The following is a 26,864-nucleotide window of genomic DNA, read 5'->3' as shown; positions in this document are numbered from 1 at the left end:
AGTGCAGAATAGCTGAAGACTACAGGCAATCCGAGCAACATATGGGAGGAAGAAATGCATCTCTACCAAAAGAGGAAATGCATTCTGTGTAAAAAGCATTGGGTCCTACAGAGGACATTTGGATCAGGATGTGGAACAAAGTCTGGACTAACCTACACGGCCACAGGGGATTCAAAGCTCAGTGTCTGATTCAAGGATATGTCAAGAGGACAGTTATACTTCAGTGCCAGTGGTCACAGTCCTACAAGTGAGTCATGAACCCATAAAGCAAACATCTGAAAGCTTCCACAAAAGAAAACATTAAGCTCTGCACAGCCTTCGCAGCTCTTGATAGCAGTGCAATAATCAGTCATGCTCTTCACACAAAGAAAGCCCCATCAGCTCCCTCTTCCCTGTTTGGTAGGGTGTTAACCACCTTACCCGGCACAGTCTCAGGGCTCGGTTCAGAGTTGCCAATCCAGGTGCTTGTAGGCTGAAAAGTCCATGTATGACCTGTTGCCAAGTCATGTGACCAACCACAGAGGTCTTCAGGGAGATCAAAGTTGCAGTTGAAGTTCGCAGGGAGATGGAAATCTTATAAAAAAAATAGAAGCAAAAGAAAGTTGGATTAAAAAATGACCTACCCATTTAGTTGCCACTAAAAAACAACTCAAAATCAAAATATTTGGCAAGCCACAAATACTGAAGAAAGCATGAAATCTCACTCACACTAGTGCTTTTAACCTATCTCACATTTCATCAGCTCCAGGGATCAGCCTTAAGTTCTGCATCATCAAAATGCTCACACCACGACCTGCGGCTAATCCACCAAACTAAGCAAATATAAAAGCAAGTACCAAATGCTTCCAGACTCTAATCAGCACCTTCTCTTCATCCCCTAGAGCGGTCAAATATTAAATGCCTTCTTAAATGTCAGGGAAGAGCGCTTCCTGTGTGCCCTGTGCTCATCAGTTCCTGCTCCGGCTCCAAAAGGAGAATCTCAAGTGCTCCAGAAACCCAGCTCCTGAGTGACAGATCTAGCCATTTGCACCAGACGGGAGCTGTCTGTCAACGTGGCGAGCTGTCACTCACCGCTTCCTACCTTCTCATGGAAATGCTACAAGGGGAAACGTGGGGCCACCATGAGCTCAAGCTTTTGGATTCTGAGTGAAAGGTGCCAGCCTCTATTTCTAGCTCTGCTATGGACTCACCACATGGTCTTTGGGCGAGTCATTTAACTTTTCATCTGTGAAACAGTTGTAGAGCTAATTCCCCACATCAACAGCTTTAAAAGCTCTGGACAGCCTTCCTGCAGAGACAGGTCTGTGGGCAGGAGGGCACATGCCAGGGGCTGCTTGTAGCAGCAGGGCAGCTGCTGGCTCCATTGGTCAGAGCAGCAGCCGTAAGGCAGGGAGGGTGCAGAAATGGTCTGAGACCATCCCAAGCACTCAGCGGACACACACGTCAGAGCCCATTTATAGGCTGGGTTTTTCCTGAGCAGAAAGGAAGTTTTAAATCACAGTGCCCACAAAATGAGTGATAGCCAGAAGGAGGTGAGTGACTCAAGCGATAGGCATCAGGGGAACTTTGCTACAAGGAGCAGAGAGCTTTCTTTACATGCTCCCACTTCGAAATAAAACAATGCAGATCATGGATCCTTTTATTCCAATCTAATCTCATACCCTAGAGAGCAGCATTGTTTCTGTTTGGCTGTCATAAATCTGATTGTCCAGAGAAACATACTCATTGTTTATGTAGTATGAGAAGGAAAACTCTTGCTAAATCTGAGGGAAGCTGTCAGGGAGGCTGGTTCCATGCTCCACGGCATACGCTGCTTGCTCTCTGGCCCTGGACTGCACCCAGGAATCGTGCAGTTCAGAGACTATTACTGGCCTAAATTTCCTCTCGGCAGCTTCCCAAGTACCTCAGTAGCAGCAGGGTTGCACAGGCTTATCACCGAGGCAAAGCAACGATAATCAGGCCCTTTAAGCTACTTCTGCAACTTGCATTTCCAGAACTGAACTACAGCAGAATCCCAATGGAGGTGTGAAAAAGCCAATTAATATTCTTTTTTTAATTTGTGTATTTTAAAACCCATTAATTTTTTCTGTGGGACTGCAAGCTGAAGTGATAGAAGTCCTCAGAGCTATCTCAGAGGATACTTTTTCCTCCTGAGATTTCTCGTTGAAGTCCTTGTTTAAATGCCCCAACCCCAGCGCTGAGGCCCCAGCTCTGCTGTCGTGCCCAGGGGCGTGCATGTCCGGTACAGCTCTTCCATGCCCGCTCCCCTTAACTTGGACATGTCACAAGCTTTAGATACTCACATCTCTCTTGTGAGGTGCAGAAGAATATAACATCTTCTTTTACAGATAGGATCTGAAGCAGAGAGGATTAGTCCTCCCCAGGGTTGGCTCTACAAGCACAGCACAGATATCAAATCATTCCCTGTATATCTGACAGCCATCTAAGACTGGGGGGGATGAATGCCTGCCTGAAGGCAATGTTCCCTTCTCTCTGCTGCCTGCACAAGGAGCCTAGACTGTCCTAAACTTTAATCAGTTGTTATTAGGGAAGATGATCCTTAACAGATAGGTCTTCAGGACATCAACCTTCTCTACATGTTGTGATTTACTCCCACAGTTGCAACCTCTGTGAAAGGAGCCCTGCATACCAGGCAGTTTGAATCTCACCCCTGAATCATCTTCTGAATTTATGACACCCAACCAAGGGGATCTGGAACGGAGGTGGCTCTAAACAGGGCACTAAGTGAGTTGCTTCAGGTCACGTAAGGAAGCTGGGAGAGCAGCTCTTCAAGTCTCGTACCCTGGGGACTGAATTAGCTGCTATCTCTTGCTCTTGCATCCTTCCTTGATATGTTATCAGATTTTGGCAGGTTTTGTTTGTGGGGTTTTTTTTTTTATCTTGGTCTATCGCTAATACTATTACTCTAAACTTTCCAGGAATCAGCCCCATGTATAGGAGCAATTGGGAAGATAAAAGTATTTGCTTAGCTCTTAACCCATCCTTTATTGAGACAAAGATGTGCTGCTCTGATACATACCCTCCTCTTCTCCACAGCTGTCACCACACTCGGTTGCCTCTTCGTCAGTTGGGTATGGGGTGGTGGTCTCTTCGCTCTTCAAAGTGGGCACCAGCGTCTCTGCCGTGGGCTTTACATCTGAAAAAAAAAAAAAAAGGAGTAGAGATGCTATTTGCAACAGACAGTACAAAAAGCACAGGTAGTTGAGAACAAAGTAAACCGATTTTTTTTCTCATGTTCTTATAACGGCAGGAAGAGATAGAACAAGAATGCCATGAAATTTCCATGTGCTACAAATGTCAGCATGGTCTGAACTTCAAGTGAACTGGCTGTTTCCATATGAGAGTTCCTTTGCTTTAGAGTTCCTGTTGGACAAGGCTCTCCTCTAGACATACATGCTACTTTTTCTCTTAATTTTTTAATCTACACTGGTGTTGGCAATATGCTTAGCTGTCATTACTGGATAAAAGAGATCACAGACAGAACGTCTTTTTCTTTCATGAAGGCATATGACACGTTAAAAAAAACACACACCACCAATTGCGCACATTTATAAAACAAGTCACTCAAACCCACAAGTGACGTAGCCACAAACAGACCCAGAGGATCCCCCAGCGCGCTCTGGCTCGCTGCAGAAAGCATCTGGTTTCACACTTCAGGCTCCTGACTACGCTATCAAAGGGTCTCTGTCCAATTTCCCTCTCTCCAACATGGCCCGTGTGAAACAGCCTCCAAGCAGGTGTCAGGGGAAATTTAAGCAAGAAAGGGAAGGATATTAAGATCAACAGTAAACGACATTAGGTTCCAACAGTCTCTCCTTTTATGAGTACAGCAGGCTTCATTCTATCAACTTTTTAAAAGAGTCTGCTTTGCTGAGTTATGTGTGATTGTGTTTCTTTGTCGGCACCCTTCAGGATATCATTTAATAAAGCCAGAAGCAGGAGGAAATGGCTAAATATATTAAGTATTTTCCATAGGCTTTTTTTCTGCCTTTTTATTTGCCTGTTATTAAACATGCGACACATAAACTCTCAGTGTTTTTTTGTTGGTGTGGGGTTTTTTTTTTTTTGTTTTTTTCAGTGGCTGCCTTTTGTTCAGGAACAAAATACCAAATAACATCAAAGTCTTTTAATTTGTAAGTTCAAATTTGTTACAACCCCATAAAACTCCAAATGCAACCAAGAAGCAAATTGCAAGCAGCCAGGCACAGAAAAAAGTCATAAAAAAAGAAAAAAAACCCACAACCCAGCAGGTGAAGGCAACATATCAAAAGCTGCAAGTTATTTAGAGCTGGTACGTTTTGTTAGGTTGTTGTTCTTGTATATTGAGATTTATAGCTGAAATGTGACAATGTGGAAGGACCTTGAAAGCCAAGTCCCACACGGGACACAGATGCTGAGCGGATGTAAATCAACAGTGTTGCATTGCCCTGGACAAGCCGCAGAAATCTGTCTTGAAAAATCAGTTACCATGGCAGAGCCGCAACACGATGGTTACAAGAGATAATGAAAATAGCAGGGAGGACAACGTGATGTGTGAAATGGAAAGTGAAAAAGAGAGGTCTTGCTTGCTTGCTTTCTCTCTCCCTGGCCCAGCAAGTGTCTGTGCAACTGGTGGTAACTGCTGATCAAAATGCAAAGTCACTGAGCAATTGAAACCAGATGTTTGGAACTTCAAAGGAGAGAAAACCAGCTGCAAGTGAACATTCATCAATCTCCACTCTTCAGAGGAAAAATTTTGGCAGGTCTTTGAAAGAAGTCAATTGCTGACTGCCTTCTTCCCAACTTTTGAGCTACTAGCCAACTAGTTTGTGAGCCCGAGTACTGTTAAGTTACCTGCTTGACTCAGCAATTAAGATGTTCATTGCTGGTAAGAAATAAAAAGAGCTGGGCAGGGTACACATGGGTTTAGGCTCTCACTTGAAAATATTTTCAATCAGCTTGTTTTAATCCCTCTCTTAATCTTGTTCCCAAGCAAGTGCAACTGCCTGGGTTTTCACAGCCAGTTCTGTAACGTGTCTGAGCCCTACCAGCAAAGGAGGGCTGTATCTTGGCGTCGTCAGGGACTGCTGCATGTAGCCAGCCTGGATTTAGCATGCAGATAATGCCATGGGCTATCTCTGCTCCCCAGGTTGCATCAGGGATATAAATGTTTTTTATAACATGGTGCATCCACAAGATTATAAACCCTGCTCTGATTACAAAGCTGAATGCCTGTGGATCAATAAAGCTACGAATATTTATGACTTGGCAGTTGAGTTTTAAACATTACAATGTGCAAATGATTAGACAGCCGCACTGGGAAATGACCATAAAGCACCCTGCCTGGAAAAAACATGGGCTGTTGCTGCTGATACTGAAACTGAACATGGATATAGCTGTAAAAGAAAATTTGGACCAAAAATAGCACAAGTAGTCAAGGATGCCAAACTCCTCTTATTCTCTGATTTGGAGGAATGTAATTGAGGGGCTGACATGTACTTGGTTGGAGGTCTTGTGCGAGTGCTTCCCTTTGCAGCAGCGATGCAGCACTGATGCACCAGCCAGTAGTGGTCTGCAGAGATCTGGCAGCCGGAAATTTCTGGGAGCTGCTGGAAGCAGCGGTGTGGGAGCTGCCTGACCACTTCTGCACAGAGCCTCAGCTCCTGCTGCTTACATGAAAGCCACGGCGTCTGCTTCTCCTACAACATCCCAAAGAGGTTGCAAGATTTAAATTAAGATCTAACCTTGATTTAAAGTTTAGATCATTTACAATGGATTCCCAGTCCAGGGAGGAGATTTGCCATTGACTTCAAAGGTCAATTATCATTATTAAGGACAAATTATCATTATTAATTGTGTGTACATGTGTTCTGTGATTTGCTGTTAAGTGTTTGTAATGCATCTCACAGCATGTCACAGGAGGAAAGAGTTGTAAAGACTTCACAAAAGGGTTGAAAAAAGCTCTGTGTCTTTTAAGATTCCCAGAATGGGAATTCTTACAAGAAAATGCCTTCCACAGATGTGTTTATAAAATGGAAATCATACCTCTTTATCACTGACATCTGGACACCAGATTCAGATTTAAGCAGATTATTAAAAACTAAAATAGATTGAAAAAAGGGACAACTAGCCCCTGGCACTGAAAAGCTAGCACCAGACACAATGAGCTGTTGGGTGTATTTTTGGCTTTGGGGGTGAAATGATGGAGCAATCAATCAACTTTGAGCTTCAGAAGGGTCAGAGGCACAACCTCTACTGATCCCAGTGAGTGTGTTAGACAGTTTTCACCTCTGTATTAAAAGTAATGGTGGCTGCAAGGCACACCACTTGTGAAAAACAGGTCGGTAAAAGTGAACAAAATTCCCTGGACCTAGGGATGTTGTAGGGATGTCGTAGAGTTAACTCCCCAGCCGTGACCGCAGAAGGATTTCCACTTGGGATTCGATGAGAGAGGAACAGTTGTTTTAATGCCAGAACCTTATCGTGGCAGTTCAAGATAGCTGTACTGGTCACTGCACCCCTCTTCTGCACCTCTGCTTATCATCCTACTTTTTGTCTTATCCATTTGGATTAAAAAGGCCAAATGTAATCTAACATGGAGACTGGGAAAGCCTGCACAACATCCAGATAAAAGATCTGAAAGGAGGGAGAAGATAGCTGGGGACAAATCCAGCACTGGGGCTCTGTGCAAAAGCTTGGATTGGGGTCCAAACATTGCTGCTACGTGCTGCGTCAAGGCCACACTGCAGGTTCTGCCTTCAAGGCTGCTGTCTCCCTGCCATGGTATGGCCCTGAGGGCATACCTGGGACAGCAGGGAGAGAAATAACCTTACACTTGCTCCTTGCTGGTTTAGCACCTGCCATGGCCCCAGTAGAGTGGGTAGGCAGTGGTGCAGGGTCTCCTACCTGTCCAGTCGCAGCCCAGCACCTCCAGACGCATTCCTATTCCCGCTGGGGACCACCTCTCCGGATGAACTCTGATATACTGGGCAGGAACAGGGTCAAACCTCCGGACTTCAGGGATATCGTAGTGGATGTTGCCTTCAAAAAGCTACAGAGAGAGAGGAAAAAGGCAAGTGATGTGTGCCTCCCACATGCTCTCCACCAGACTTGATAATTTGGGTCTGGCACGACACAGCTGCAGTTTGAAATAGTTTCGCTGTCCAACTCAGGGCCATCGAGTCCCGCTATGCAGAAATTGGGCTGTTCCTCCTCTGTTTCAAGAGGACCAGATAGGCTGTTTCTAAGAAACTTGCACAATCTCTCTTGGCCTCTGCTTTACATCCAGGGGTCAGATTCTAATCCAAGCCATGCAGGGGAAACCTGGGGAACATCCACTAACTTCTCACATAAATAAGATCAGATTTGTCCTTTGGCAAATAAAGAAGCTACTGCATGTTCTAGGATAGTGTAAACGCTCAGTTTTCCTCACAGTCCAAGTACTGCTGCTTCTCAGCTTATGTGCACGAACTCACGTCTGTGGGGAATAAACAGAGGGCTATAGATAGCATTGGGCCTTCTAGGACTCAGTTGTAGGATCAGGAAAAATTAAAACTTAACCGAATTTTCAAGACCAGATGAGTTTGCATTAAAAAAAAAAAAAAGCAGTAGCAGAGAATTCATTTATTCCTCAAGCCCCCTGCCACTCCTATACCGCTAAGCAGAAATACTATGGGGAACTCCAATGATATGGGAAAAACACGTGGAATTTCAGGGTCACACCAGTGTGGCAAAAGGGATTTCAGATATAGTGAATTTCCCAAAGAGAAGTTGTGATTAATCTCCCTCTTCCAGAGGTGCAAGCCACAACAGCAATACCTTTTCCCTTAAAATACATAACTAGTTGTGTCAAACATAATTGAACACATCATCTGGTGGGCTCTGACCTGCAGGAGCAGGGACAAGTAGAAGGTAATGTCCACATACCCAGGCCTGGCTGCAATAAGAAATTAAGGGAAACTGCCATCCCTGTGGCAAAGTGTAACCTAAGATCCTCTAGTAAATCTTAGGAGCAGGATCAGGGAACACAACCTGGGATTTCATTGTGACAACCAAAACTCCCAAGGGCTCCATGGGGAGGCAGAGCTAATTTCCCAAGACCCTACCAGGCAGTCTGAAGATAGCCAGAAACATATCTCGTTCTGCAGCTGCTCCAGGCAGTGCCTACCTTGGCTTGCATTGTTTTGGGGTCCTGGATGAAGTCCCAATCCTTCCCATTCATGCTGTAGGCCACCTTAAACTTCTTCACAAAAGAGCGGGACTCAGTGGTGGTCACGCTGTCCCCTCCGCGAGCCCCCTGGATAATGACGCCTTTGATATTCTTTGGGATGCCAAGGTCCACCTGCAGCCACTCCTCCCCAGGCTGGGCTTGGGGGATGCGGGGAAACCAGCCTGAGCGGCTGCTCACCAGGCGGGCCATGCTGGGAGACCAGTCGTAGCCTCTGATGGAAGAGGCTGAGATCTGCGAGTCAGGGATGAGGCCAGAAAGCATTCCCAGCAAGCTGGAGCAGGGCGAATCTGCAGGCAAGGAAAGGGCATGAACAGCTAGGGTGGTTGAAGGGAGCACTTTTGCTTTTCCCTGCAGGTTTAAGCTCTGGACATTACACCAGCACCAGCGCTGGGTGCTTCCCCCTTGCCTCCGGGGCCTGGGTGCTTGTTCCCACAAGCGCATTGCTTGGAATGGGTGCTTCCATGCTGATCACAGTGTCACCATTCCCACCCCAAGCAGCCATGACAGCTGGGGTTGACAGCACCCCAGGACAGGGTGTTGGAGGAACAGAGAGGGGGGCTGAGGGGACCCTCACCAGTGATGCGGCAGCCATAGAGCTCCAGCCTCAGGGCGATGCCGTTGTGCCAGCTCTGGGGACGGATGCGCACAAAACGCGTGAGCACTGGGCTGTGGATCTTGTTGAGAACCACCTCCGTGGCATCCTCGTTGGCCTGGAATGTCTGCAAGGGAAAGAAGGCACAAATACGGTTACATCCTCACCAGGCAGAAAAAAATAGCCAGATCAGCAGTTGAAATAACTCCAGCAGGGAAAACTGAGGAAAGGCTTTCTGGGCAGGGCCAGCCCCCGGCCAGGGCAAGCACTCAGGGGGAGGCAGGGAGAGCTGAGCCGCTGGCAGGACAGCATGGGTGATGGACTCACCCCTCAGGTGGGAGATACAGGAGCTTGCTGCCCCGTTGCCTCTCACAGCAGCTTGGACTACCAGGCCACAGCTGCTTCAAGCTCTCCCCCAAATCTACAGTTGCCCCAATGCAAAAGGCCAGATGTATTCAACACTGTGTGAGACCTTGCCTCCCCTGTATGGGTAAACAGGCCGACACCCTGGCATGTCCCCACACTGAGCTCACCGGGAAACATCATGTGCACGCAGCGGCACACGCAGGGAGGACGCTGCCTCTGCCTGAGGCAGTGAGCCACCCTCCCAGCCAGCCCCTCGCTCCTGCCTCTCTGGCACACATGCAGCCGGCCACACAGAGACAGCTTTTTGGGGGAGTTTACGATCCGACATGATATGAGAAGGCTGCTGCCTTACCAGATGGCTGTGATCAATAACCACCAGATGGGTGTTAGTTCCACCCCTCCTGCCCATTATTTTAATAGGCTGGACCAGCACTGTATACTTGTGTTTCAGGCTGCAGACATAGTGGGGAAGAAAAGGGGAGAAGAGGAAATACCCAACCTGAGGGTATCTTTCAACCCTTTCTCTGCCCCCAGCACAAAGCACTGAAGCTCACAGACTGAGGCTGCAGTCATTGCCCACTTTCCCTCCAAGCATGCAGGCTCTCAGGACAGGGCTGGAGCATCCTCCGATCTCAGCCAGGAGCTGCATCCACACTGAGATGTTGGCTGGGCTCTCCTGCAGGCTCCTACCCTGCATATGCCATGCTAAGCACAGGAGCTTCCACTAAGTTTATCTCAGAGCAAAGCAGGAGAGTGTATCTCTGGCACTGATCTGTCGGAGGCACGAGTCAAACAATTCCACTGCAGATCCCCGTGATCTGGGACAGAGAGCAGGGTGAGGTTGTACCCTGGCCTCTTGTCTTGAATAGCAGTTAAGAAGCATTTTACAAGCCTCCTGCTGCTCTAGGCCTGCAGACGGCACATGTTACTGCTCTTCTCCCAGCACCCAGCATGCCAGGGCACACAGAGGGTGTTCACAGAGAGGGAGAGCGACTGTTCACAGCACCACAACCAGCTCTGGGCTGCCCCTGCCCGTCACCGTCCAGCGCGGGACGGCGGCACTCCTGCCAGGGCAAGCAGCAGCCACCCCGCAGAGGGCCTTGGTTGCAAATCTGGCTGGTAATTGGGATTTGGAGTTGATGTGAACTTGAGCAGAAATGCTAATCTGGAGAATATACATCATGCTGCTACCGTTTAGCAACACAGCATGGTTTATGTGTTTTTAATATCCTATTTTATCCTGTCTGACCCCACTTCCCATCCTTTTCCTTGCTCAGCAGACACCGAATACCCTTTTTTCCAGCAGGAGAGCTGTGAGAAGAGTGGTTACTGTGAAACACGCTCCAAGCATGTGTGTGTGTCTTGTAAACCTGTGGGAACACACACACACAGGCTGAAAGGATACGTTTCCACACCACAGCAAAGCCTCCAGCTTTATGTCAACACAGAGGCTGACACACAACACCTTACCTCTGAACCTAACACCGGAGGACAGGAAATGTTTATCTGAGCTGGTGCAACTATTTTAGCATGAGGAGCAGCCCGTCAGGTCATCCCAAAGGTCCCTCTGTCCCAGGGGGTGGCTCCTGATGGTGGCCCCAGCAGATGCCTGGGGGTAGCAAGCCTGGGGGAGTCTTCTCCTGGCAACCTCTTTTTGCTTCCCACAATCAGCAATTTGAAGACTCCATGAGCCAAAGGTTGCATATGGACCAGCATGTTTAACAGTCACTGATGAGGTTTGCTGCTCTTTTTGGTTTAACATATTTCCAGTTTTGTTCTTTTTTAGCTCACTTCGCACATATGAGCATCAGGGGCCAGAATCCAAATTTACACCAGCGTAATTTGTTGCTGACTTCTGCAAAGTCAAGCTTGACAAAAAGCAGAAGCAGAACTGAGCCCAAAAACTTTATCACTACCACATGCATTGCTGAAAGCATCTCTTATACGACCTTTAGTCCCAACCACCTGCTTCCAAGAAAAGCAACCTCAATTCTGCTGAAGATTTGGGACCCAGTGATTTCCTCAGACTAGACTACTTTCAGCAAGCCACGTAACTCTGAACTGGCACCTTACTGCCCCAACTGACAGTTCACAAGGGCAGAAGTAGCACCTGACTTCCAGCTCTAGCCTCAGCTGCATCAGCAGGATCTGCCCCAGTGAACCTTGTTTCTGAGAAGTCCCAGCTGATCGTAGCAAGTCATTGCTTCGCAACCCCTTCAGCGTAACAGAAAGGGGCTGTTTTCAGAGGGCAGGTACTTAGTGCTCTTAGAGGAGCGGGGTCCTCCCGTTTGCCTGGCCTTTCAGCCTCCTTCCCAAGTGGAAATGCACCAGGAGCCTGCAGGTTCCGACACTACTGACCAGGGTCTGACCCTGAGTGTAGGGCTTGTCTGCACTGGAAATGCCAACCCCAGAGCCTGAGCACACTGTGGAGAGAGTCCCATTGACTTGAACAGGCTCTACATCCTGCCTCAAATTAGCACACATGGCATGGGAAGAACTAGCAGGAAAATGTGTGAAATTGGGAGCGCCAAGAAAGCAAAGATTTCTTCCCCCTTACCAAAATAGAACTCTGCTATTCCTCCCATCCTATCTGCTTCCCATCCCACTCAGCACATATTTTGAGCCAAGTCTTCGGCTGGTGTAAATCAACATATCGCCATCAAAGTATAAGAAGTCACAGTAATTTACACCAGCAGGAAAAAAAAAATCTGGCTGTGATCTAGGAAGATAGATAGATAGATAGATAGATAGAGAGATAGATAGATAGATAGATAGATAGAAAAACACTCAGCAGAGAGTGCACACACACACACACACTGAAGGGTGATGGAGCCAGAAGACAAATGGGAAAACCATTAACAAATTAAAAGCACCTTCCAAGAAGTCAAGGGAACTCATTTCCACTGCTGCATTAAAAAGCTGCCCACGCCCTCCCCTTATACTTTATGTTTACTTATGGTTTAGTCCAGTCGGCAGGTCTACATGTAAAATTAAATTGGTAATCAATGAGAGCTGACCTGCTTAATTAATTTGCTGCAGAAAGCAAGTGGTGGGAGATGATGCCTGGGCTAGAGGAGGACTGGGCAAGTTTTCCATGTACACACATGCGCAGGCTCCATACCAACACTTACAAGTTGTATTTCTGACACACTGGAACCGCCGCAGGGTGATGTGGGGGATTTCTGAAGCTGCATTAGTTCCAGTGGGTATGGGAATTGTGCCAATGGCAGTTTGGAGTGAAGGGAGTGAAGGACAGGGAGAAAAAACCGTCGTGAAGTCAAAGAGGCAGCAAGTCAGGGAGGGAGCAGGAGGTAACCTCTCTCCCACTTTATTTATTGTGCTGCTTGGCCACTATGCCATTTCTTGGGGAGCTAAAGAAAGCGGCTGGGGGAGGCAGAAGAGAAGGCCATGGATGGCAGCAGCCCTGCCTTCATCCGTATGTATGTGTCTCCCTGGACCCACTAGATTTACTGCAGGATTATGTTACTCCCGTGGAGACAGAGCCCTGGAACATAGCATGCTAACAGGATTAGGGCTTCAGGATTTAGACAGAGAAGCATGAAGGAGAAAAGTAGGGGAGATTATTTTCCTTGTCAGATAGGGAAGGCATAAAATGGGGCATGTTTGATGGTGGGAGGATTCTGGCTCAAGTGGAGGGCAGATAGTTCTGGATTTATTAAATCCAGGAACAAGGAGGTAAAAGAAAAATGATACTTGGCAACACTCAACGAAACACAGCCGTCTGGGCAAGGCACAGTGTGCTGGGCTGGGCTTGCCAGCACCATGTCTTTGAGAGGCTCCACTCAGATCTGGGAGTCACCAGGGACATGAGGAGTGGCACTCTGTTAGCCTGCAAAGGAGATAGCAGGCCCAGAAGTACAAAGCTGCAGCCCTGCTAGGAAAGCCAGGGCTGTAATTCTCCCCTGGTACTGCACCAAGCGTGAATGCGTGGGGCTGCCTTTCCCAAAGCCTGATGTCCTTGTGCTGCCTGCAAAAACAACAGAAGCAGGCTGGGACCTGGGGATTCCTCTGGGCGAACCTTCTGCACCGTGATGTCTCTGTGCAGAAGCACTTGTGGCCTTCTGGCTGATCATGCAAGCTTTTCCTGAGTTTTCCAGGTAAAGATGCCACAAGACTGAAAGCTATTCTCCCCCTCCGCAGGTGAATGAACACAGGAGACCTCATTAAGAACTGAAAGGACAGAGGAATGTTCCTAAGGGAAGGCACAAGGGTCTCCAAAGAGTCATCCTCAATATTCCCTGCCAGCACCAAACACCTCTGATAACCCCCAGCTCCATGCACAGCTGAGATATTCAGCTCTTTGCAGCAATTCAACCTGTCTGCTTGCATCCACCTGAAATACCACACAGGAAGGTAGGCTGGTAACAAGCACAAAGCTGTCAAAATGAGTAGGAAATGGAAAATGCACATCAGGGGGATCTTGCTGCCATATCTCATCCATTGACTTCTACAGGTTCTCAAAGCAAATGTTTCGGTTGCATCCTCCCTTTTTACACACAGAGCAATGGAGGCAGTGAGAGCACCCATCACAGTTCCTTCCCACCCCGAATACTGAAAGCCCTCCCATCCCCTAGTCCCTCACCACACTACATGATCCCCATGAGCTGATCTCTGCAGTTACTAAAACAGAGTGGCCAGACCACACGGGAGCTGGAACCCGAGACCCTACAAAGAAGGGAGTGGATCAGAATGGATGAGCGCTTTGTTTTCCAGTAAAAACCTCACAGTTAAATCTGTCTGAAGAAAATGGCTAAAAAAAAAAGGTCAGATCCTGCCAGGTGCTCTTTTCCTTCCTTGGGTTCAAGAACGAGTTGTTGTTTTCCAAAGACGTTCGCAAACCTCTAGATAAGATCTCGGTGCACACACCACAGTCAGTGCCTGGAAGATAACCTCTGGGGCCATTGACCCCGGATGACATGGGGGGGATGCAACAGGGAGGGCAAGAGTCAGAGCAGCTTTTCTGAGGCTGCGGTTGTTTGGTCCTGATCCACAGGGATGTGTTGGTGGGCAGTAAGGGCGAGCGTGGGGCAACACATGGTGGTGGCCACTCTCCTCCCCATCTCCTCTCTTAGGGGACATACAGGAAGGCAGCTCTGCACCTTCAGCCAGGTCACTGGGTTAGCCTCTCTCCCTGCTCCCATGTCCTGGGCAAGGACAGAGCCTCAGGCCCTGGACAGGGTGTGCTGGGCTGGCCCCTGTGGGGAGTGGGCTGCCAGGCAGGGGGAAGCCCAGCAGGGATGGGGTGGGGAGCTGTGAGTGTGGGGCTCCTCTCCAGCTGGCTGCAGACCTGTCGCTGCCTTCCTACCACCTCAGCAACGCAGCAGCGCTCAGCACGGAAACAGCCCAGCCAGTCCTGTCTGCTGCGAGCACGTATTAATCTTGTTTTCCTCTGCCTCATCCTGCATTTCCCGTTTCCCTTGCCGTGAGTGCCAGCAGCTGGGGACTCAAAGGTGGGCCATCACGTTTCGTAGGGAAACACCCTGGCCCCACTCTCCTCCAAAATACCGGAGGGAGGGGAAGCGGGGGCAAAAGAGAGGAGGGCAGAGCTCCCCATCCTCTGCAGAGCGCATCCTGCCCTCCCCACCCCTCCTGCACTCACTGTTTTCTCCTGCTTTAGTTCCCCGATGAAGATGTAAATGTTAGCTGACCCACCTATAGCACGGCAGAGCTTTGCTTTTGGCCCACACAGCCGGCAGAAATTCAGAACAGTGTTTGATACACCCCATATGCCTATGTGTGCAAGTGCATATATATATATATGTGTATGTGTATATATATATATACACGTATATATCTGGATGCATATAGAGGAATAGAGAGTCCCTGTCTGTCCACCCCCTCCTCTCCCTCCCCGCTCCTCATGGCACCAAATCAAGCTGCGGCAGACTTGACAAATCTATTTGGCATGGCTCTCTCCACTGTTGCAGCCTGAACCGTGCGGAGCGCCGCACTGACGCAGGGAGGAATCTGCACCTTGCATACAGACATCTGGGAGCTTGCCTAGCAGGAACTGCGGGGATTCACGTGGGCAGGGAATGTGGGGCAGAGCCCCCTAGCACCAGGCGCGTGAGCAAGGGGCTTTGCCCTGGTCCCACTGTGGCTCCGGTGGCTGGTGGCCAGTCGTTCGGAAGGGAGGGAAAGGAGTCACCCGGATATAAGTGGTAGGTGAGCCACCAAAAAGCAATTACTTATCCTCCAGCCTCAGGAGTTGTCTGCTAAACTGAGGCCAGAACATGGGAATGAAGCGAGACTGAAATAAAGGAGTAAAAAAGGAGAGGCTGGATTTTTCCTCTTTCTCATGAAGAGAGAAAACAGCAGAAAAAAGCTCATAGAACTCAAGGGCCAAATCCTGAAATGGTGGCAATTCACGTGGTGCTTTGGGTTGACACCAGCCAGGCTTTAGTGTCCTGCTGGCGTGACATAAATTGGCCCAGCAGCACTGAAACCAGGCGGGCGGTCCTGCTCCACCCTGGCTGAGGATCCAGCGTCCAACGCATGGGACTGCAAGGACAGGAAAACTACTCTCCCCTGCAACTAAAACCACCCTTCAGGGCACATTCCCACTCCAGTTAGATTCTGAAAGGTAAATTTATTGCCAGTGGTTACTTGAACCACTGAACTGTGTATTTAGCTCATCTCTCTGCCTGGCGTGTTGCAATCTCCCGTCTGCCTCAGCTTGCAGAAATGGTCCCCGCGAGACCTCAAACTCACTTGTTTCCACAGCCTGCCCAGGGTGAGGAGAGACGGCCCCGGTTCACAGAAAGGTCTGCCGCAGCCAGTGGGTCCTGGGAGAGAGCACAGAGCCTCCACGCCAGCACACGGCCACTGCGTCAGGGTTACACACGAGCTCTGCCATGAGCTGCAGCCCCAAAGCCAGCCCATCCGAGGTCTGGGGGAGCCTGTCTTCAGACTCTTCCATGGGGTGCTGGGCTGCCCTGTGCCTCCATTTCCCTACCTCTAAAATAGCACTAACACCACTTCACTGGCACGCGAGGAGCTCAAATACTCCAAAGATTGGAGGTATGACACCCCGCCAGGGGCCTCTGCACAGAAAGAACTCATTCTGGGAAGCAGAGTGAATTTGAACCGTGAGACACACTTGTAGGGAAGGGGAAATCACACGGCCCGGAAGGGAAGGAAATGTCTGGATGAATCCTGGACAAGGCAGGCTACTGCATGTCATGCCAGCAGTGCCTGTGCCAGCAAAGGGAGGGGACGGTTAATTTAACAGAAGTGCTGAGCAAGCAGAAATTGCTGGGACGTGCGTGCGGGGGGAGGTTTGTGGGACCCCAGGCACCGAGTTCTCGCAGACAAATTATGGTACGTCAGCAGGGAGGACCTGAGCTGCAGCAGCAGCGCTGGTGGGCACCACAGAAGAGCAGAGAAGGGCTTTCTGGAGGTGCCCTTAACCAGGGGACAGCCACACGACCCACGCAAGTGACAGAGCAGGACCAGCCTGGCACCACAGCTGCCTTAACCCTCCTCTCCACAGACCAAAGCTCCCATGCGAGATCTTGCCTCACCTGGACACGCAGCAGCCGCCGCAAGGCTTGGAAGGGCTCAACAGCCATATTTACCAGCCAAACACAACACCCCCCCCCATCTCTGTGTGCCTCCCAGAAGCACGTCAAGAGTGTGCAGCAAGTCTCAGGGCTCAATGCATCCTTGCCGCCTGTGCCTGCTAGTGCAGATCCCACAGCTCAGGCAGCCTGAATTGCTCCTCATTATTTATTGTTAATTTTGTTCTCTGGGATAGTGTGATCCCCTCTTAGGATTTGTGCCCTTTCATTTCCAGGCCTCAATAACTCCTGAACTACAGTTTCATGTGGTTTTGTGATTGTTAACCCAGCATGCAGACAGGGCTACGGCCATAAAAGCTCAATGAATCTTGTATGGCAAAACACAGGCTGTGAAAGCGTTTTCTCCTTCATTTGCAGTCAAATAACATACTCTCGCCACCACGAAAGATGCAACAGCAGCCAGGTTTTCCAAGGAATAGTGTTTCCTCATTGCTGTGCAGAGGAGAAAGGGGTATTTCTGCTCAGAGGATAATCAGTCTTTTAGACTTCATCAGAAAAAGGGTTTCTCACAGATTAAACCCTCTGGGCCTGTTAAATCTCCGTTCTATTCCCCACCGTCAGCTGCAAGACTCACCAAGATGCATGCAGAAGAGACAAAAAGGCCTTTACCTTGTGGTTTTTCCCATGTCGGTACATCATCCAGTCCTCCCCATTGGTGCTGACCTCCAGCTTGTAGGTCCGGACATAGTAGCCATTCTGGGTTTCCCTGGAGATGGCACCCTGTGTGGCAATGGCTGTGAGCACAGTCAGGAAGTGGAGGTCCACCTTGCCAGGGGAAAAAGGGACAAGAGAGGGAATGGTGACCACCCGAGAGCCGAGGCTGGCTAGTTAGCTCCTCCCTCTGCCTCCGAAATATGAAAAGGTGTGAATCCAGTCTGGTTCACTCCATCTGTGGGCATACATTTCAACAGGAACAACCCCCCCAGGGGCTGTCTTCAGCAGGATGCTTGCAGATCAGACCACGGGACAATAGTAACTAAGGATCTTGATCCCTGTCTACATGGGACCATCACAAAGCCTTCTACCTTGTCTCAGACCCAGCAACAGGACTTGCACAGAAGCTCACATCCAGTAAAGGAGGATAGAGGCTGACTTCTAGCATGTAAAATAAAAGCATGACGTCCCATTAACAAGTGGTGCCGTTTCTGGTTTTCCCTTGCTCCTTTTTTTTTTTTCTAACAATGTGGGTTGAGAAAGGTCAGCAGAGCTGGCTTGGTAGCACTGCCATGAATGAAGAATGAGGCTGCTGGAGACAATGACATTCACCACCTCCCGATCCTAGTGCCCTTTAGCGATGTGACACAACCCCAAGCCCCGTGCGGACAGAGACTCTGGATTGAACCCGCTCCCAGCAAAAGCTCTGCTCTGTCAGCCCCCTACCTGACGTTAGCCTGCTCACACTCCCTGCATCACTGAGGGGATAAATACTATTCTAATTGTTTTCCCACGTGCCTCCTGGAGACTTTGGTCCTCAGGCGAGTGGTGGAATCAGTGGCCCTTGTAAGTGGCAGAGGTCTCCCAGTCTCTGTCAGTATGCTGGGAAGTCCATCACGGTTTCAAGCAGGAAGGAGGGGGTGGGAGAGGGACAGCAGGTCGAGTCAGCCCTCGTGCAGGCGTGCTAATGGGAGAGCCAGCCTGTCGCATTTCACGGAGCACTGCAGCTCCCTGCTGTCGCTCCCCATGAGCCACGAGGCAATAAAAAATTCAACAAGCCTTATGGTCAAGGGTCAGTTCAACAGCGTGACACTCCATTTGGTGGGGGAAGAGGCGAGGGGGCTGGAAAGCATGCATACCTGGAGGTACTCTTTGTTGCTGTCCACATTGGGGGTCCAGCCGTTGTCGTCACTGTTGAGCCGGCTCTGCTGGGGGGTCCATCGCCCATCTGAGTAGGTGGAGGAGGCACTGATCTGCATGTTGGAGATCCTGCCAGACTCCATCCCCAGCGGCACGTTGCACTGGAAGTCTGGAGTGGACACACACACGTACACATGCAGATCAGCTTACAGTCTCTGTACTTCACCCCAGGTGGAAGGCAGCCCTGCACTATCCTCCCCAGCTAACCCCAAGCAAAGCTGCCTGCCTGGAAAGATCTGCACCATCTTGCAGGTTGTGTGTGCTCACAGATGGCACTGACAAATTAAAGATGGGGCAGCTTTATGTTTGCATGGCCCTCTGAAAACTAATACAGTCCAGATCTTTCTCCCTTTCTTTATCTCCTTCACCTTTGCACAGTTTTGACACAATTCTGTCCCTTCCCTCCCTCTATCTCCACCAAGATGTCCCAAGTCTCCCTGACACAAAGTTCCCCATCTTCTTGAAGGCCAGAGGTGAAATCTAAGCACTGACAAGGCAAGGAGTATGGCCAGGGAGGGTGCTTGTATGTCAAGGCCTGGAAAGGGAACGTCTGAAGGTTTTGCCTGCATGTGAGAGCATGGATGCATGTGTGTATGCGTCTGTGTATACGTGCATGTGCTATATGCCATATCAGGCTCATAGGAATTACCAGCCAAGAATATGAAACACTGGTATGCTTTCATTTGAGTTTCCTCACTTCTAAGGCTTTAAAAGTCACAATTAGCTCAATTTTATTGCACTTCTCATATGTTTTATGGCAGCTGTCGTGTAAAACCAACAGCAAAGAAAACATTGATAGGAAATACTGCATGGGACCAAGCGTGCTGCTGCTGTAAACTAAATGGGGCTCCACCAAACTGCCCGAGTTTTTAATGTGGCCATTTTGAATGTGGTCAGCCCTGGGTGGAAGTGATGGGCCAAGTTAAGATCTCAGTGGTATTATTAAAGTTTCAATTTTTACACCAGCATAAATCAAAACAAGCCTGGCCCTTTAACAGCTCTTGGGTTTGATTTCTCAAGCTTTGTGTCATTAACATTTTATTTCCCAATCCTTTTAAAGAGCAGAATATAAAGAACAGAATATAAAGAAAGGATTAAAGAACAAATCAACTGATTGTGGAGACAGGTAATGGTGAAGAGCTCATGCTTGTCTGCAACTCTCACAGCCTCAGCAGAACATCCCTAACTCAATCACAGAGCAAGAGCCTGTAGCCCAGCTGCCCCAGCACAGCACAACCTCTACTCTACCCTGCTCTCCGTTGAGGGCTTTCAGTGTAGGGTCAGGGACCCCTTCTCTTTCTCTGGGACTGAGGGGTGTCCTGAAGGCTTCTTCTGTTGCATCACAAGTTCACTGCTAATAAAGGTCAAGAACTGTAGCTCTGATGTAAAAATGCCACGGGAAAACAACTGAATCTTTCCTTGCCTGCAAGCATCATCATGAAGAATCTTTGTTCTCAAAACACAAAACTTACTTCCTCACTCCATAGAAATTCACCTCCCTTAATAATGAAACTAAAATTTGTGTTTGAAATTCTTAGAGCTTTAGGCATTTTTTAATTAGACACCCAATAAATTCCAATTTGTAGTTTGGGGATGTAAATTTTTGGAAAACCAGGGAGAGGGAGATAGTATTTTCTCCTGTGCCTTAACGTGCCTCAGCTCCTGCTCCTGCTCAGCTGAAGTCTTCCCCTAAATCCTTTGGGCTGAGCACACACATGAGGGATTCTAGCCCAAAAAGTTGTGAGATTTCACAAGCAAGTAAAAAGTCAAAAAAAGGTCATAAAGTGTGATTCTTACTGAAATCTCACTTCTATGAGAAAGAGAGAACACACCTAGTGTAACTGCTGCCTGCATTGCTAGTGGGGGATCAGCCCCTGCACACACTCCTGCCTGCCTCACTTTCGCATGTGGCAAGTGAAAGACTTGGGAAAAACAGGTGACACAACTGCCTGAAGTCATACACACACATTTCCAACTTACTTTCTGGGACTTCCCGCTGGATCAAGTAGTACTGAGCAGAGAAACCGTCTTTAGCTACCGCCAGGTCTGTGTGGAAGGTGAGCGAGAGGACGCCGGTGGTTGAGCGGATGTCCGAAGGCATCTTCGTGCCACAGTACCTGCCTATCAAGGGGCCAACTGCAAAAGAAAGAGCAGCAAAGGTAATGCCTGCTTTTCTACTGGCCTCCTGGGTCACCAGCAGGTTGGCATCACTCAGCAGGGATGCCTTAGCAGGACTGATCGGGATAAAAGAAAGGCTTTGGGGATGGGCTATTTTTTACATCCCCTGGCCCAGTGCCATGCAGAAATATCCACTGCAGCAGGTGTTGCTCTGCAATTGCTGGGAAATGCTCCAATCTGCTCAATCTCTTGCTGTTGGTATAGGGTAGGGAGGTCCTCCCAGCACCGCATGAACCCACTGCCCTTCCCTGAGGGAGGGCCGGTGGTATCTTGGAGTGTCCGATGGGGCTTTTCAGAGCAGGGGTGACAACAGAGCAGTAGTTGGGGTTTAATGCATGCAGCTTTCTGCAAGCACACCGTTCCATGCAGCTGGCCATGGAGCACTCCGATGGCAGGCTGCATGCTGCAGCCACGTCTGAGGTTAGGCACCTTTGATACCCAGACACAGACTGCATAGTTTTGGAGCTTTGTGAGACACCGAAAGAGGCGGAGGACAGCAGTGCAGCACCCCATGGCTTACCCTGAGGGATGCCGTCCCAGATGTCCAGCCAGTCATACTTGCAGTCTCCTTCCCCCGCCTGTAGCGGGTCGTGCTCGAGGTCGAAGAGCAGAAAGTGAAGGAGGATTTCTGTCTTTGGCTTGGCTATGATGGTGAAGACACAGTCCAGGTTGTGTGGATACTTGTCAGGGAAACCTGGAGACTCAATAGTGCCATTGGAGGCTGTGAAGTTTCTGGAACAGTCCTCAGAGCCTGTAATAGCAGGAAAAAACCCACAGCCTTAGCAACAAAGCAGTTTAATGCCAACAGTTTGACACTGTGGAAACTCCATTTTGGGCTGGAAATGTCCCATAACCCAAGACCTGTGTGAATTCCTGCAAGGACTAAGAGAGGGACTTTCAAAGCTTTCCACAGGCAGAGAGACAAGGTCCATGCATTCACTGGAGCAAACAGTATGGTTCTAAACCCTGCAGACAGCTCTGCAAATGTAGCCTGTACACCACTGCTGATCCCACTGCCAATTACTCCAAAAACAGGACTAGGAGAGTGATCCCACCCAAAGGCAGGGCTGTGATTAGGCAGGCCAGCACCCTACCACGTCCCTCACACCAGTGGTGGTGGCACTGATGGGGAAGGGAGGCCACACCAAGCTGGGCTGGGCTTCACCTGACGGGCCCCCAAACAGTGACCTGCCGGGAGACCTGTGCCTGCCACCCCAAAGCCCGCAAAGGGGCTGGCTGGCAGGCCGGGGGGGGTTTTCCCGCGTGCGCCTGCCGGCCGCACTGGCAAAGGGCCACAGCAGCTCCAGGTCTGATGGAGGAGCCCCTGTTCAGGGAGGGAGCTGCCTGGGAAGGGGCAGAGAGGAGTTATGGGGATGTCAGCTCTTTGGAAAAGCTGTCCTCAGGGGCTAGTCTCCTGCAACGTCTCCCCCTCTGACACAGACATCTATGCCTCAGTTTCCCCTTAAGAAAATCAGGAAGCACAAATATTTACACAGTGAAAGGGCCTGGGGGAGGGTGCCAATGTCTCCACTATTAGCTGGAAACCCTTGGGAAGCATGCTGTTAGCCTGCGGCCCCCCGAGACCCATGAAAGGGACAAGGGCCAGCTCCACCATCTGTTCCCACTCCGTGGCCATGGCAAGAGTGGGGATAACAGGGGCCGTGGAAAGGAGATCTCTGCTGAGCGGAGGAACAGAGCCCTCTTTCTCACAGACTGAACCATCCACACCAGAAATGCAAGTTATTTCTATCCTTAAGGAAGACCTTTGCGTGGCAAGGAGGGCAGACAATGTTGCCTCTTATTTATGACTGACCTCAGCACTGGCCTCGGCTGCAGCCGGCCAGCTCTGTGCCCCCTCTCATACAGCCAAGGTGCCTCGGGGTGGCCTGGAAAGGGGGAATTTGAGTTGTATTCATACCACGGTGACTGAAACGGCTGCACTGCGAGACAGGACAATAGGCAACAGAAATCTGCTGCCTGACAGAAATCTGCTGCCTGAAGCTATTGGAGGCAAAAGGGGATGTTAGAGAGGCTACTGGCTGCTGCTACAACCCGCCCTTAGCATTCACAAAGGCTTCTACTTCAGTTTTACTGGGACACCCTCCTTCTCCTCTATGAACTCTTCAGCTCTGGCTCTTCCATGCAGCACAAGTCTTCCCAGACTAATGGGAGACTTGTTATTCAATTCAGAATTAACCTACAGGAGTCAGGCCAGCAGCCCGCAGTAATAGCAGGATCCCGGCACTGCATTATGCAGCGCCTAGCTGGAGACCTACTCAGGAGAGGCTCTTAATTGACTACCTAATGAAGCAGCCAGCTTTTCTGGTGTGAACCTGTGGGATAAAACGCAGAGGCAAAAAATAAGGCCAAATACAAATCACAGCATAACGCCGTGAACAGGGATAAGGGTGTACTTCGTTCCAAACAGCTTGAAAGACAAATAGATAAATAGGGAAAATAACACAAGCTCCGAGCTAGGGAGAAAATCAAAGACTAAACCCAGAGTCAGGGACTGTCCTCTAGAGACAGGAGAGAGACATAACTATGTCACTGCATTAGACAACAACAGTTTCCTCATGTGGGGCTCTTATCGCATTTGGCATCTTTGTCTCCAGTTTGCCTGATAGCAGCAAACACAATGATCAGTTATTTTATAAGGAAGCTGCAGATAATCACCAGGAATCGTGCTGGCTTGGGCAGCAGGGACCAGCCTGAGTGGAGACTTTGATGCTCAGCGATGGCCCTGCCAAAGCAACTCACCAAGGGAGCAGCAGGGAGGCTGGACCAGCCAGGGCCACCACCTCTAACTGATACCCATCAGGGGATGCAAAGGCTGGTATGCAGTTGTTTGTATGCAGATTGCTCCTCCTTCACACCGTGATAAGGGAAATATAGCACAAGGTGTGGAAAAAAGTGCTTAGTTGTAAAGAGTTGTTTTTCTAGGTCACCTTTAAGAAAGAAAGAAGCTGCAGCCACGCTGCCTTTTCTGATGTGGACAATGACAATATGATGACCTTTAAAGCTGGTGACACCCTTGCTGGGGAAACTTCTCCCGTGCCTGCCTGCAAACAAAAGGCAGGGTTTGCCTGTGCTGCGATGGCCCTGCAGCCAGCACTGCCCACCCTCGCCGGGAGCCCCAGGGGAGACAGGGGCCAGGCAGACAAGATGGGCTCGAAGTGCTCCCAGATCACAGGCTCATCCCTGCCAAAACCTGCCTTTCGTGGGCTGTGGCTGGAAGAAAGCGTGGCTATTTCTGGAGAGGATGGGTGTCTGGGGGGAGAGGGAGGTGGGGGGATGGTGAAAGGAGCCCCAATACCACTTCAGACCTGAGGGCAGTCCTGCAGGAACCTACATGGAGGGGCACAAACTCAGCCCAGCCTCCACCCAGCATCTGTACTCTCCCGTATCAGCCCTTGCTTCCTCCCCCTCTGAGCCAGCAGCCCCAAAATCTCCCTTTCCCATTAATTTGGCCCCTTGCTGGCTCCCACCCAAGCAGACAGGATTCTTGCCTGCCAACCCAACCTACAGCCACAGTCAGCCTAGCCTGGCCACATCAGGCACCTGGACCACTCCACATTGCCCCATGACTCAGGGCATGGACACAATGTGAGGACAGGCACAACCCAGCGCAATCTGCTGGGCTCAGAGCTGAGGGGTGTACAGGAGCGAGAGGCCAGGGAGGCTGAGGTGGGTCGGCAGTCTTCCCATCTGAACACAGGCATTCTTTGCCACCCTCCATGCTGGCAACTGGCCTCAGCAAACCCTAGTAGCTGGAAGAACCACCAAACTCTTTCAGGACTGACCTGCATCCTAACCATTAACAAACATCAGTGGGCTGGCTGCACCACAACAGCTCAATGGCCAGTTATAACAGTCCAGGCAATCACCAGCAACAGCACTTTCCTCATCGCTCTGAACCTCCAGACACCTCTTGTCCTCACCATTTCACAACAAATTTGGCAAGTCTCACTCCCATCCCCTTGCAGCATGATCTCTGCATTCACATCTCCCTGTGACCAGGTTGCAGGCTGCTTGTGCACCTCTGCTTGCCCCACAGCTGGGCCAGGGCCCCATCCACTGCTGCCTGTATTCCCTGCCTTCCCTTTGAAAAGGTTGGGTAAGCGACCATGCAGTGCTTCTTTCTGGTTCTTCACTAGGTGTGGGCATTTTTTTCATGCTGGATACGATGACGTGAAAGCTCTGTGTGTGTTCTTCCAACGCTCCACCAAGGAATGTGGGCACAGGGCAGGCGTCTGCATCCCCATGCAAAACACACTCTTGTTCCCTCGGCGCACAGGCACACCTCTCTCACCCGCACACACAGAGCCGGTTTTATTTTCTCAAGCCTCCTTCTTCCCAGACACACAATTCTGGCAAATATTTAGACAGAAACACTATTAAAAGGCCTTTGAGCAGCTTTTCCTTTCCTCAATAATAGTTTAGTATTAAACGGAATTATGAATAGTTCCTCTTATATCTGCCTGGGAAGGAGCTGCTGACAGCAGTCCCTTGAAAACCAGAGCTCCCCAGTTAACAAACCCCGCTTCCAGGGAGAGAAAACACAGCATCATTGATCAGCCCTGAATTGCAACTCCACAGGAGGGGGAGCTCCATGCGCTCCTAACAGAGGGACAATCCCCTCTTAGCCCTAACAAGCTTCACACGTGCCAGGAAGAAAAGATATGGTTTTAGTCCTTGAATACCAGAGAGCATTTAAGGAGGAACCCTGCTTTTGATGCCATGCTGTGATCCAAAAATACACTATCATGCACCACTTGCATCTTTACCCTCTTGGAAATGTGATGCAACAGACTTGATTAAATTAAAAAAAAAAAGAGAGCCCTTTATCTCTAGAGAGCACGCTAAAACTCATATTGGAAAGGTGGACAAAGACACTCCTTGTGAAGATCATTGTGGCAAACAGCTTGGGAGACAGGCACTGACTTAGAAACTCACCTGTCTTGTAGATCTCGTAGCGCAGTGAGAAGCCGGCGCCTTGCCGTGCGTAGTCCGAGGTGAACTTGATATAGAGAGAGGGGCCAGAAGAGATGATGGTAGGAGGTGCTATGTTCCCACAGTGCTTGCCCAGCAGGTCTGCTGCTTCACTGTCCCCGTCTCGGATCTCAATGTAGTCATACCTGTGGAGGCAGGTGAAATGGCAGTAAAGCCATCTGTCAGAGATGCTTCAGGATACCAGGAACAAGCACAAACCACTTTGTATATGTGCATATTTCACAGGACATCTTCCAGACAGGTACCTGGGACTGTGTCACTCACACCAAAGCCCTCCAATACATTTTTTCCCTCTTGTCTCTCTGGCTACATTTAAGTCCCTTCCTCTATTGCTCCTCACATCATTAATTCATTGCACCCATAGTCACTTCAACTTCAGAGCCAACATGCAAAATTTAGAACACAATTTACCTTCATTTCCACCAGACTCCTTTGGCATGGGAGAAGCTCAGATACAACTCTCCTGGGGCTGCTCTCCTTCCTTTACCTCCGTCCTTAAGTGCCATTGTGCTACTTAGCATAGCTCAGTTTATTCCACTATCTGTGTGGGATTTGGCCGAGCACGCACCAAGCATTAAACAAATAGTCAGTGTTCACTCCATGTGAGTGGCAGCTATTTTGTGCCTTGTCTGACACCACACTGGTCCTTTAACAGGTGCGGCCAGTACACACACTTACCACCTGGACAGGAATACTGATCCTCTTCTATTAAGTGCTAACAAATATTTCTGTGGATACAAGAGCTGGGTAACCACATTCACTATTGCCTGATCCTTGTACACCCTGTAACTGCAACCCGCCTTCGCTAAACCCTACATGGAGATGCCTCACCCCCACGGCTCTTGGGCATCTGAATGGACTGGGGCAGGAATGTGTAGGGCTGGGGGAATTTCCTCCCGGTGCAAACACAACAGCTTGTTGCAAAGTCTGGCTGGAAGGTGAAACTCCCACAGATTCCTTCATATTTTCTAGGCCATGACTAATGGCAAGGTAGTGTTGGGCTTGGTGTACTGCGAGGAAACAAACAGCT

At 49.5% G+C, this 26,864-nt stretch overlaps 1 protein-coding gene across 1 annotated transcript in view; it reads right to left on the bottom strand.

Annotated features, from left to right (window-relative positions):
* Nucleotides 1–420: 420 nt before the first annotated feature.
* The window catches only part of NRP2 (neuropilin 2), a gene marked incomplete at both ends in the record, with an annotated part of 42,338 nt that continues 15,894 nt past the window's right edge, over nt 421–26,864 (bottom strand). The window contains 10 exons of the mRNA XM_010160967.1: nt 421–573; nt 3,041–3,157; nt 6,907–7,051; nt 8,168–8,517; nt 8,805–8,949; nt 17,399–17,554; nt 18,583–18,752; nt 20,624–20,779; nt 21,342–21,572; nt 25,778–25,959. Of these exons, the coding sequence (XP_010159269.1) occupies nt 421–573; nt 3,041–3,157; nt 6,907–7,051; nt 8,168–8,517; nt 8,805–8,949; nt 17,399–17,554; nt 18,583–18,752; nt 20,624–20,779; nt 21,342–21,572; nt 25,778–25,959 (1,805 nt within the window). The remainder of the gene's footprint in view (nt 574–3,040; nt 3,158–6,906; nt 7,052–8,167; nt 8,518–8,804; nt 8,950–17,398; nt 17,555–18,582; nt 18,753–20,623; nt 20,780–21,341; nt 21,573–25,777; nt 25,960–26,864) is intronic.

Source organism: Eurypyga helias, unplaced genomic scaffold, assembly GCF_000690775.1.
Source record: "Eurypyga helias isolate BGI_N326 unplaced genomic scaffold, ASM69077v1 scaffold29170, whole genome shotgun sequence".
NCBI classification, from domain to species: Eukaryota; Metazoa; Chordata; class Aves; order Eurypygiformes; family Eurypygidae; genus Eurypyga; species Eurypyga helias.
This window is presented reverse-complemented; position numbering and strand designations above follow the sequence as displayed.